The following is an 11,711-nucleotide window of genomic DNA, read 5'->3' as shown; positions in this document are numbered from 1 at the left end:
TCATTATACCTCAAGAACTTTACTTTGTATAACATATCCTTCACATACAGGTACAAAAGAATAAAATATAATGTTCTGCCATTTAAATAATAATTTAGAAATATTTTCTCAAGTACCACTTTCATTATCATTTGTATCTTTATTCTGATTTACAACCTTCAATGTGCCAGGCATATCCAAAACATTTTTATTATTCACTCAGGACAGAACCAATCCATCAAAATTACAGTATCAATCTATTGCTGAAATGTACTACAACGATCAACTTGTAATTTCAACTTCAAATCTTAATATCACTGGACTAATCTCCACTTCTGATAAGAGAACATAAATTCTCATTGAAATTTTGAGCTTGCTGGCTAATCTCTTGACAATAACCAATATTTTACCTCTCTGTGTAAACCAAGTGCTTTAAAGCAAGTAACAACGTGAGCACTCTCCTTGAACCTCAAACGTTTCTATTATCTACCAAATTTTGCACAGCCAGGCTAATAAACTTCCCCACTAAGGGTAAAGAAACCAGCAGGGAAGGTAATGAATTAACGAACCATGAGAGGAGACAATGCAAACATATGGAAGCTTCCTTATAAAAGACAAAATTATAAAAGTGAATTTAAGAATAAAAACTAACAGCTTAAAGTCTTTCTTTTCTATTCAAATCAGCATTCTAAGGGAGAACACAAAGAAGAAGATAATGGAAATGGTTACATTATACCTTTGGATACAACTTTGCTGGAATGATTATTCTTTCTACTGCAAATGTATCATCCTCTTGTTTATATAAGAGGATGTCATCCTCTTATATAATGTCATCCCTATAACCCCAGCACCAAGCACAAAACATTGTAGGTGCTAAATACATATATTTTTGGATAAGGGAAGGACTGACTGAATGAATAATGAACAAAAACAGAATCTTCTAAAAAGGAGCCATCTGTAAGAGTAACACAAACTTTTTTTTCTGTATTCAGCTGTGTGGCCAGCTTTTCTCTTGGTTATTTCTTTTCCATCTTCTCTGTTGGTTGTATCCTTCCTATTTCCTATATAGCAAACAGCTTTTCAATTTCTCTATTTTAATAATTTCTCAGATTTTTAAAAACTGACATTTCAAAAGTACCCTATGCAAAATTTTTATGCTTTTGGCCACTTACCATATAAAAGAAACTATATAGTTAAAATGGGATTACTCACCATAGAAAAGCCCCTTTTCTTTTCCCAGAGGTAGCTCTCAAAACTGGGCAGACAAAACTGACTAATCTTGCATCTAGTTGTGACTTCATCCTTCTTTTTATGAAAGAACTAAATGTTCTTCTCTCTTCAGTCTTACAAGAACACAGGAAAGAAAAGAAGAGAGAGAAAGATAGCGTAGGACTTACTTAGATTCAGAAAACAGAAGCAATGAGAAGTAATGAGGACCATAAGAGCTACATTTGGGAATAGAAACAAGGAGCTCTCCATGAAGAAATTCATAGCATGTGCTTGTTCCTCGGGATTATCAGAGCGCTCTTCAAATGTCTTCTTGTAGACAGACAGTAAATGTATTAGCAAAATAATACAGAACAAAAAGTTGGGAAACAGCATGATCAAACAGGAATGAATTAGCTTCAGAATTTTAGATCACAACTTTCTTAAGCAAACCACAAAAAGTGTATTTATACCATACATTAGTATAGAAATGAAAAAATAAAGTGACTTAAAAAAGAAAAATGGACAAAAAAGGCAGAAGCAAATACGCTTTCCTGAAACATATTAGAGAAAGATGAATTTTTTAAAAAAACCTAGATGCTCAAGGTATACTGAGCTATAGTTCTATCAATTTCTGACATATTTAGAATCTACTTCTGTAAAACAGCTGGCGCCCCAGGAACATTACAGAACATATCCCAACTGCAGCAACCAGTCAGCTCAGCTGGCTTTACATCACCACAAGCAGACATCAGAATGGGCATGGACCTCTGCACATGGACATGGGTCTCAAATGAACCTTACAAATGTCCAGTCACTTTTCCAGCTAAACCTAAAACAAAACACCCCACCCCAAAACTAACATCAGTAAGGATGATGAAAAGATATTACCTGCACTCAATACTACAGAATTAAAAAGTCCCAATATCAGTATTATGAAAACCAGTAAACCGTCATATGTTTTTAGACAATACCTACTTTATATGACTACAGGGAAACCAAATCTACTGCAGATTCACAGATCAACAAATACAGACTAAAGTGATCTTTGCAAAAGGCAGTTCACTGTATCAAGGAAGAGTTAAGGAAGATAACTGCAGTAAACTGAGAATAAAAAGAACCGTTCCTATAGAGAACTTTTTAATGTACAAACATTTTGAAGAAAATAATTTTTCACTCTGGTAACAGCTCTGAGACTGGTCTGCATACCAGCTCTAACATGGTCCCACCAAGATGGTTCACAAGATGACATTATACGATGAGAAGAGAAAACTTTAGGAATAAATATAGGTGCCCTGATGAAAGAGGGAAACCTAGCCTCAACTGGAAAGAAACAAAATACAAGAGATTACAAAATTTACAAGTTTGTTCACTCCATGAGAAAAGCTCAGGGAAAAAAAAAAAATCCAGCCCTGAATGAGCTGAAAGCGGCTCAAAAGGAAGTTTACAAAGGCCAGAGGAACATAGAGAAATAAAGATAACGGCTTTCTGGCTGAGATTTACCTTAAGCTACAGGCATTATTCAGAGAAAAACTTTGAGAAAGAAGATGTTAACTGATCACACAAATAAGCTTGTTATTTAGCCTGTCAAAGCAGTTTAGAAATACTCCCATTTAATCAGGTAAAAGAAAAGCAGAGTTATATTCAGCAAACTCTTAAACAGTACCAAGCAATCCTAAATTATAAAGCAGTCTGCTTTATATATAATGTTCTCTAAACAATTAGCAACAAAATTAAGTGTCTTGATGAACTCAATAAGACAAGCATCTCAAGTTATAAGAAATAATTTTTTTCAATTCAAATGAAGCAAGAGTAAGACAAAGGAGTTAGCCTTTGTTCTAATAAAGCAGCCAAGAGTAGTCTCATGGCAAATGGATGCTGGGGAAAATTAGAACACTAGTCCTAAAAAAAAAAAGCATATGAAGTCATAGAAGAATCAGCAGTATCTATTATTTGTTAATTATTTGGCCAACTACTTTCCTCCTCCCCAAAGGAAAAGAAATATTTTCTCCCTAATGAGAAATCAGGCTGACAGCTCATGTACTCCATTTGGAAGACTATGTCTGAAGATGACAGAATCAAAGTCCAGCCTCAGGGATTAGTGTCAATTCCAATGTTAATTCTCAAGATATCTAGACTGGTATAAAACTTAAAATTTTTTGCACTAAGTATTAAAACCACACCCAGTGAAGACTCACCATTCTCTAATATGTCAGCTTTTTAAAGCAGATTCTAAACCCACATGGTCAGCACTTAAATCACACCTAAGTTTTCCTAGATGCATGCTTAAAACTCTTCCCATGAAAAATGTATCCCTTCTTTAAACAATTTCATCTTTCTTTAAAAGTGACCATACCTTGTTTAAAAAAAAAAAGAAAAACTTATTTAACATTTCTAAAACAAGCTATTGAAACAATAATTTAATAAAATTTCAGAGTTCTGTACATATATCTTCCTCAACTTACATCCTGACAAACCCATCGTAAGTTGAAAACATCAAGTCGAAAATGCATTTAATACACCTAACCTTCTGAACATCATGGTTTAGCCTAGCCTACCTTAAACGTCCTCAGAACACTTACATTAGCCTACTGTAAGTTGGGCAAAATTTTCTAACACAAAGCCTATTTTATAATAAAGTGTTAAATGTCTCAGTAATTTATTGAATACTGTGCTGAAAGCGAAAACCAGAGTTGCGTGGGTACAGAGTGGTTCTATCAGCTATTTACCCTCGTGACAGCGTGGCTGACTGGGAGCTGCCCTACCCAACCTGAGGAGAGAGTACTGTGCTTCATATCACCAGCAAAAGATCAAAATTCAAAACTAAAGCACAGTTTCTATTGAATGTGTATCGTTTTTGTACCACCATAAAATCGGAAGTTCATTAAGTCAACCCATCACAAGCCAGGAATTTTTTAAAAAGCAGAATACTTCTGAATATACTTTCTTCACTCATACAACACTTTATTTAATTAATTTATTTTAATTTTTATTATTATTATTTTTTGTATTTTGGCCGCACCACACGGCATGTGGGATGATTCCCCAACCAGGGATTGAACCCGGGCCACTGCAGTGAAAGCGATGAATCCTAACGTCTAGGTCACCAGGGAACTCCCAACACTTTAGCTGTAAGTTTGCTTCTGAGACAGTGGTCACCTTCATAGAAAGATTAATTAGCAAAAATAGCTGGATTAATTTTAATAAGTCTGTAGACAAGTTCAAAGGGGATGTATTTTTCTGGAAAGCTTGTGTCAAGAGATATGATAGATTCACTGAAAAACCAAAATGGAACAAATATTTTTAAAACCTTATTTTCTATATTCATAAGGTCAAAGTGAATGATAAAGGTTTGCTGATTTAAAATATATATATTGTCTTAACATATATAGCAGTGTGGGTCTCATGATAAGCAAAGGTGCAGCTGTCTTCAGTAGCCAGCCCCTTAGAGAAAGTGGAAATAAAAGATTATTGTTGTAGTAAAGAAAAAAGATAAAGAACATAATGACTTAAGCTGATGGAAAGAGTACCAAATGAGAGAGCAGAAAACATAAATAAGAAAGTAACCCTACTGGAATGGAATATCATAACTGAATTTCAGTTGTCTACTTAATTTCAGAAGTATTCCTGATGTCTATTTACTGCAAAGAATCAAAGAATGCAGCCTCCTTTAAAAGAAACAGCTTTTCTTTTTTTAAAGAAGCCAAACTTTTATATTACAAAAGGTGCTGATTAGCTTTCAAAAGAGTAAAAAAAAAAAAATTATAGTCTCTCTTACTTCATTTAAAAAAGGTTAAATTAGGAAATAAGGAGGAAATAGAATAGAAAACTGGAAGAGCAGAAGGGAAGAAGTGTCTGACTCAATCTCTCTACTGACCTCTCGAGAGAAATCAGACTGAAGAGAAGAGAGCACCTTTAATCTCTTCACCGGCTGAGGTGTCACAGCAGAAGCAGGACTAGTCAGTTTTTATCGACTTGGGGGGTATGAGAAAATACCCAGTTGTGCTGAGGGAATAAGCAAGAGGAGACAGATCACATTTCAATACCAAATGCCATTTAATGAGTACATATACATAGAACTTCTCCAACCCTTTTGTGCAATAGGTGTGGATGGATCTAATGTCATTCCTCTGTGTGAGCACAAGACAAATATTAAGGCCAAAGTGGTGAATCACATACCAGGCAAAGAATGGATGAAGGCCCAGACGTCATCAACTGTCCATACAGATGGCTCCGTTTGTGCAACTGGTAGCAAGTCACTGTTCTCAGGCATTTTCCTCATTCTCACATCCCGAAGCTCACGCTCTCTTTCCCGCTCACTCTGCCTGCGCAGGCGTGTTGTCATAGCAGATGGCACAGAATCTTCATGAGAAGCCAAGTCTTCTTCTGCAGATGGATAAGTAATTGGAAGCTGGAAAATGTAGTACAGGTAAAATACAGCATTGCACTTTCCTTGTATTTCTGAAAAGGGTATTGTACATTGAATCAAAGTTTCTACAGACCTGCCTAAGGATATGTTCTCTTGCTGCCCCATCAGGGCCACTTGGACGACGGCCACGATGCCCAAGACTTTGATTATCAGGCTTACGATTCCAACGACTAAGTGCAAATTTTTTAGAACAGCTAACATTGTACCTAAGAAATTCAAGTAAGAAAAAAATTAAATGATGTATGGGACACTCCATTTAGTAACTAATTATGACCTTAAAATGCAGTTGTGAATCAGAAAGTGCCATTTATTTCATTATGGTCTGTAATACCTCAGAAAGTAAACCATAGTGTTCAATAGATTTACTTACGCTAACAGTAAAAAAAAAAAAAAACTGGCCTCGTTTTACATCATAATATAGCTCTCAATATAATACTGGACACCTATAACAAGGTATTGATATTTTCTCCTAATAACAGCGTGATAGAAACTCTCTGCAAAATACAGAGGATAACTCATTTTTCTAGCTGCAAGATAATTCAAGATTCCAGGAGAAAATAAATTATGAATTAATTATTTAAACGTTCCAATTGTTATTTTTCCAGGTAATCATTTCTGAAGAGATTAATAAAAAGAGGTTAATATAGTAGAGAGGGGGAAATCTCAAATGGCTAGTAAAATATTTTTCAAATAAAACTAAAATGAAGGAATGAAAAGGTAAAGTTGAGATTTCAAAGTTCCACAAGGAATTCATGGGTCTCAGGAATTCAGGAAATTCAAATATATATAATTCTTTAAAATTGGCTGAAAGATTACTGTCTAATATTTTTAAATATACATTTTTAACATATATATATTTAAAATATGGAACACTTTATGTATTTGCCTATCATCTTTGTGCAGGGGCCATGCTAATCTTCTCTGTAGCATTCCAATTTTAGAATATGTGCTGTCGAAGTGAGCACTCTAAAAATTTTTAATGTAGACCTTTGTAAAGCATGATAACAGCTTAAAAGAGTCCTATGCCATTTACTTAGTTCCAACACCCTAGAACAGGTGCTGGCAAACTTCTTCTATAAAGGGCCAGATATTAAATATTTTAGGCTTTGTAAGCCACACAAGTTTCTGGCACAACTACTCAACTCTGCAACTGTAACATGAAAGCAGCCAAAGACAATAATGAATGAGCATGGGGACTTCCCTGGTGGCACAGTGGTTGAGAATCCGCCTGCCAATGCAGGGGACACAGGTTCAAGTCCTGGTCTGGGAAGATCCCACATGCCACGGAGCAACTAGGCCCATGCGCCACAACTGCTGAGCCTGCGCTCTAGAGCCCACGAGCCACAATTACTGAGCCTGCACACCACAACTACTGAAACCTGCATGCCTAGAGTCTGTGCTCTGCAACAATGAGAAGCCCACGCACTGCAATGAAAAGCAGCCCCCGCTCTCGCAACTAGAGGAAGCCTGTGAGCAGCAACAAAGACCCAACACAGCCAAAAATAAATATATTTAAAAAAAAAAAATGAATGAGCATGGATGTGTTCCAATAAAACTTTATTTAGTAACATTTAAATTTGAATTTTATGTAATTTTCAGGTGTCACAAAATGTTATTCTTTTGATTCTTTTTCAACCACCTAAAAATTTAAATACTATCCTTAGTTCAGGAACCATATAAAAATAGGCTCCAAAAAGGACTTAGCCTGGGCATAGTTTGCCAACCCCTTCCCTAGAAAGAAGAGTGAAAAGAGATGATCCAAGATACAAATTTCTGAAAAGCTACACAAAGGCTAAGAAAAATATACACAGTTCCTCTTTTTTCACACATAAAACTGCCATTGTAATTTCTTATTTTCAAAACTCTTTTGCTCTAAGATGATTTTTCAGGGAAATGACAAGAATTTCCTCACCTATGTTTTATGAAAATATCAGGAGGTAGAAGGACTACTATGAGAGTGAATAGGCTATTTTTCCACTAAAAATATAAAAAAGAAAAGTGTCCTGATGGTCACTTCATTTTACCCTAAAACAATTCAACAAGCTCCTCCTGTGTTCATTATGCTCATCTGTGGACTCAGCTCTAAAGGTTTCTGATTTCCATTCACATCAACTGACAAAACTTCTTTCCTAGCTGACTACAGAACAGAGAAGAGAGACTAACTTTACACTTGCTATTTAGTCCCTAAATATTTAGATATCTTAGACAGATAGCTAGGCAGACATGTAAACTGCAGTTCTCAGGTGAGACCTAATTTATCCTCTCCTCCTTGCTCTTCTCTCGTCTGCATTTTCCTACGTTAGGACCCCTAAACCTCTAAAGAGCTTCGCCTAAAGGTATAATAACAGGACAACTGAGCAATCACCTCTGGGAGAAGAGTGATCGTAGTGTGTTAAATGTCCTGAAATATTTCTAAATAGTCAAGAAGTTTAAGATATTCTGAAAGGCAATCCTTCTCCCTCAGTTTTTAATCCCTTAGAATCAGAGAGCCACTATTCTTTCTTGTAGTACATGCAAACTGGAAAAACTCCTAAGTTAAAATAGGAGTTACATAATTTGATTAGGACTATCAATAACATGAAAGAATATCTGAATAACAGATTGACAACTGAAAAACCAATAACCCATTTTTAGAGGAAAATACTTCTACTAGTTATTTAACTTAAGTTTTACTAAGTATATTTTTGGGGCACCATACTAAATAATGTATTCAAGCAAGAAATTCCCTGGATGAATCTTTAAGTTCTTAAATTCTTTGAGAGAATAATAACTTTTGGAATAGAAAACAAATTTCAAAATAATCAATCTGTGCATACACTTCACCTTTGGTGGGAAATACCTATAATTAGGATTTATAATCAGAATTAGAGGGGTGTTCTTTAATGTAAACTAAACTTGCGACTAGATCAATGAAGATACTAAAAATTTTGATAGTAATACTATTCACCTATAACATTACTATTGAAAATGCAGGTTTAGAAGACAGGCCATTTTGTTGTCAGATAATATAACAATGTGGAGAACTTATGCTATAGCTGTCCCACTTAGAAACCTAAAATAAACAGGATATGGTTAAAAGAAATGAAACATTTAAAAATATAACAAAGTAAATCCAGGTATTTCAATATTGATAAAACAAATATTGTTTTGACACCTTAAGGACTAGTAGTCTATTCACAGGAGGGGTTCTCCTAAGCATATTCTTACCACCAGAAGATTGCCACTTCAATATTAGATTATGCTGTATGTGTTATGAATATGCAGTTTTCATGGAGCAAAAGTTAACAACTAAATAGCAAAGTAGCTCCAAATAATGCCTATTTGATATCATTCCTCTATAATATCTAGTTTTGACTAATGGTAAACTCTACAAGTTTTTTGGTTTTGTTACAGCAGTTGTTGGCTTGTGCTCTAGGAAATTCAAGAGAACAGAAATACCTTTTGGCACACGACATAGTGCAGAATCGTTTTGACCGCAGAAATTCATTAGCATACCCCATCTTTCCACAGAATTCACACTTGAGCAACTCACTGTCCATTTCTTCTAATGCCTCTAAAAAGAAGAAAACAAAGAAAAAACTTCCAAAACTTTAATCGTGGCAAATTTTCTTTTAGCTTCTACATTGGTTGGATGCTGCTAGAGTTCAGACCCTCCAGGAAACTTAAAAGGAATGGTCTTTTAACTTTTCAATCCATAGCCACTTTGGCAAGGCAAAGCCCCCCAAAACAACCACTTCCACCAATTCCCTCTTGCTCCTGCATAAAAATATTTTATGGAGTTTTCTCTATATAAATAAGCAATACATTTTTAAAGGTTCATTTTGCTAAGAATCCAACCTACCTAAAATGTGCAAAATAAAACAACGTCACTACCTTTCAAAAAGCATCAGGTAGTATATGAATTTTGATACATTGTGCTATGTACAATATATATAGCAAAGAACACACTTCTAACTGGAAAAAATGAGGATGAATCCAAAAAGAAGGTAAAATTTTGATGTCTGATTTCAGAGGAGCATTTAAAACAGTTAACACTCTCAAAGATCTGCAATGTACAACAGAATATATAAAGATGTATTTATGTAATTATAAAACAGTCCCTTTTAGTTTTATCATATTAAAACAAAGTAATTTACATTTACCTTCAAAATCACCATTGGTTTTGTAACTTCTAACCTCTGCTCCTTTTTGTCAGGGTGCTTCTCTGTTAAATGAGAATGTCCTTCCCTCCACCTCTATATCCATAACTTTCAAGTCATACCACAGGACCCAAAGAAACTTCCCACCTAAATCCTCAAGTATTCAGCAGCAGCAGTCACCTGTAAGTAAGCAACTTAATCTTCAGGACCCACAGTTTTCTCATCTGTAAATTGGAGTTTAAAATACCCTTCCCGAAGAATTGCAGTGAAGATTACATGAATGCCCAATAGGTAGCAGGCATAAAAAAGTGACAGTTCCATTTCCTATTTTCCACATAAGAACTAAGAGTACTAAGACCTGTAATAAGTGCTTAAGAAATACTTCAATGAAAACTGTTAAATTCTTAAATCCACCATATTTTGCCATTTTCATGCATCGTCATGATTCCTATGCTGAGTCACATAAAATATACAAAAAAAGAACTCCACTAACTAAAGCTTTTAGCTATGAGCTCCATATGTGCTTTTCTATGTTATTCATTTAAGCAAGACTTGTTAAGATGAAGAAAGGGACTCTGAAATGTAGACATGGATGACATGTACTCAGTACATTCAAGCATCACATTATCCCAGTGTTACTGGAGAAGCAAACAGCAAAGTGCTAAATTAAGTGAAGGCAGCAAGAACTAAAAAACACACTGTGAAATATTTGAAGTTCCAAGGGACATCCAAATACACTGTCATGACCAATCAAATCATAAACTAGCAAGTGATCATCTCAAGGAAATTCTCAAGACTGTCTTCATAAACAAAACTCATCTATTTAGTAGCAATGAGGAACAAAAGAGTCTCAAAGCAAGTAAAGTAAAAACTGCTCCTTCCAATGACCTAGAGATGGCTTTCACACAGTTGTGCCCCTCACCACATCCCTGGGACCTAGTGTCATACTTCCAGGAGTATTGCTTTTACGCTGTCAGGCTTGTAACCAGATCTGACCTTGATAAGCCTGTACCGGAGACAGAACCTCTCATTCGACCACCACTGCCACCAATCCAGCCCCAAAGAGCCCATTTGTCAACTGGTTCCGTTTTGACTTATACTGAAAGCTTTATTTCAAAAGTTTGTATTAATTAACATAATAATATGCAACACTTGATTAACAGGTTAGAATACCTTATGAAGGAGAAGGAAATGTTTTTGCTGGTGAGAGAGGGGAGATCCCAAACAGGTATAGTCTAAGGGTTAACAACCTGACAAAAATAGAACATCAGTTTTACTTCTCATAAAGAAGAGAGGAATATTAACAGATTCAAAAAAGTCCAGTTCTAATATTTGGTCAAAACTTCAACAAATCTGGTAATGTTACCAAGGCTACTTTTTCACATTTGTAAATAAAAAATTACAGAGCCAAGTAAGTTTAAAAAACTATTGCTTTAGCTAATAAAGATGGGATTCTATGGCAGAGACAGCTGGCACTTCCCTACTATCCAGTCTTCACTGTTCTCCCACAGTAACAAAATCCTAGTATTTAGCTAGGAATATGGCCACTGAGAATAAAAAGTACCGTTTCTGCCCCATGTGTGGCCAGTTTCTGACCAAATTCCAGGTAGTGCCCTTTCTCCCATCTTACAATTAGAATGGGATCATGAAGATTAGCTATCTTGGAAATGTGAGCAACGTTCTAGGGATGGCAGAGCCACTGACAGCTCAGCTGCCCAACACAATGGAGCCCTGCACTGCTTACCTTTAGACTATGTCAGAGAATATTAAACTTTATTTCATCAGGTATTATTCTGGGTCTCTAATGGAGTGGCCAAACACATATCCTAACTAACAGAGATCCCCAATTTTTCTGTGCAAGGAGGAGTTACTTTTCAATTTTCCTGAAGACTTGAGATCATGTGATGATCAGCAGCAAAGAGAGGCAATGAGATAGAAACCATGATCAGTGTAATGAT

At 35.5% G+C, this 11,711-nt stretch overlaps 1 protein-coding gene and 1 non-coding gene across 6 annotated transcripts in view; both read right to left on the bottom strand.

Annotated features, from left to right (window-relative positions):
- Positions 1-11,711, bottom strand: part of PHC3 (polyhomeotic homolog 3) — an 85,505-nt gene that overhangs the window by 9,679 nt on the left and 64,115 nt on the right. For 3 of the 5 annotated variants that reach the window (XM_060011163.1, XM_060011164.1, XM_060011165.1), the window contains 3 exons: positions 9,053-9,167; positions 5,688-5,820; positions 5,365-5,596 (listed from right to left, as the gene is read on the bottom strand). In XM_060011163.1, the coding sequence (XP_059867146.1) occupies positions 5,365-5,596; positions 5,688-5,820; positions 9,053-9,167 (480 nt within the window). Of the gene's footprint in view, positions 1-5,364; positions 5,597-5,687; positions 5,821-9,052; positions 9,168-11,711 lie in introns of those variants that run through there. The other 2 variants (XM_060011166.1, XM_060011167.1) reach the window with 1 other exon arrangement.
- Positions 6,473-6,579, bottom strand: LOC132425195 (U6 spliceosomal RNA). Its single transcript, XR_009519388.1, has one exon. It is a non-coding gene; the product is annotated as a U6 spliceosomal RNA (small nuclear RNA).

This window comes from Delphinus delphis, chromosome 4, assembly GCF_949987515.2.
Source record: "Delphinus delphis chromosome 4, mDelDel1.2, whole genome shotgun sequence".
Taxonomy (NCBI): Eukaryota; Metazoa; Chordata; class Mammalia; order Artiodactyla; family Delphinidae; genus Delphinus; species Delphinus delphis.
Note: the sequence above shows the minus strand (reverse complement) of the source record. Positions and strands in the feature narration are given on the sequence as shown.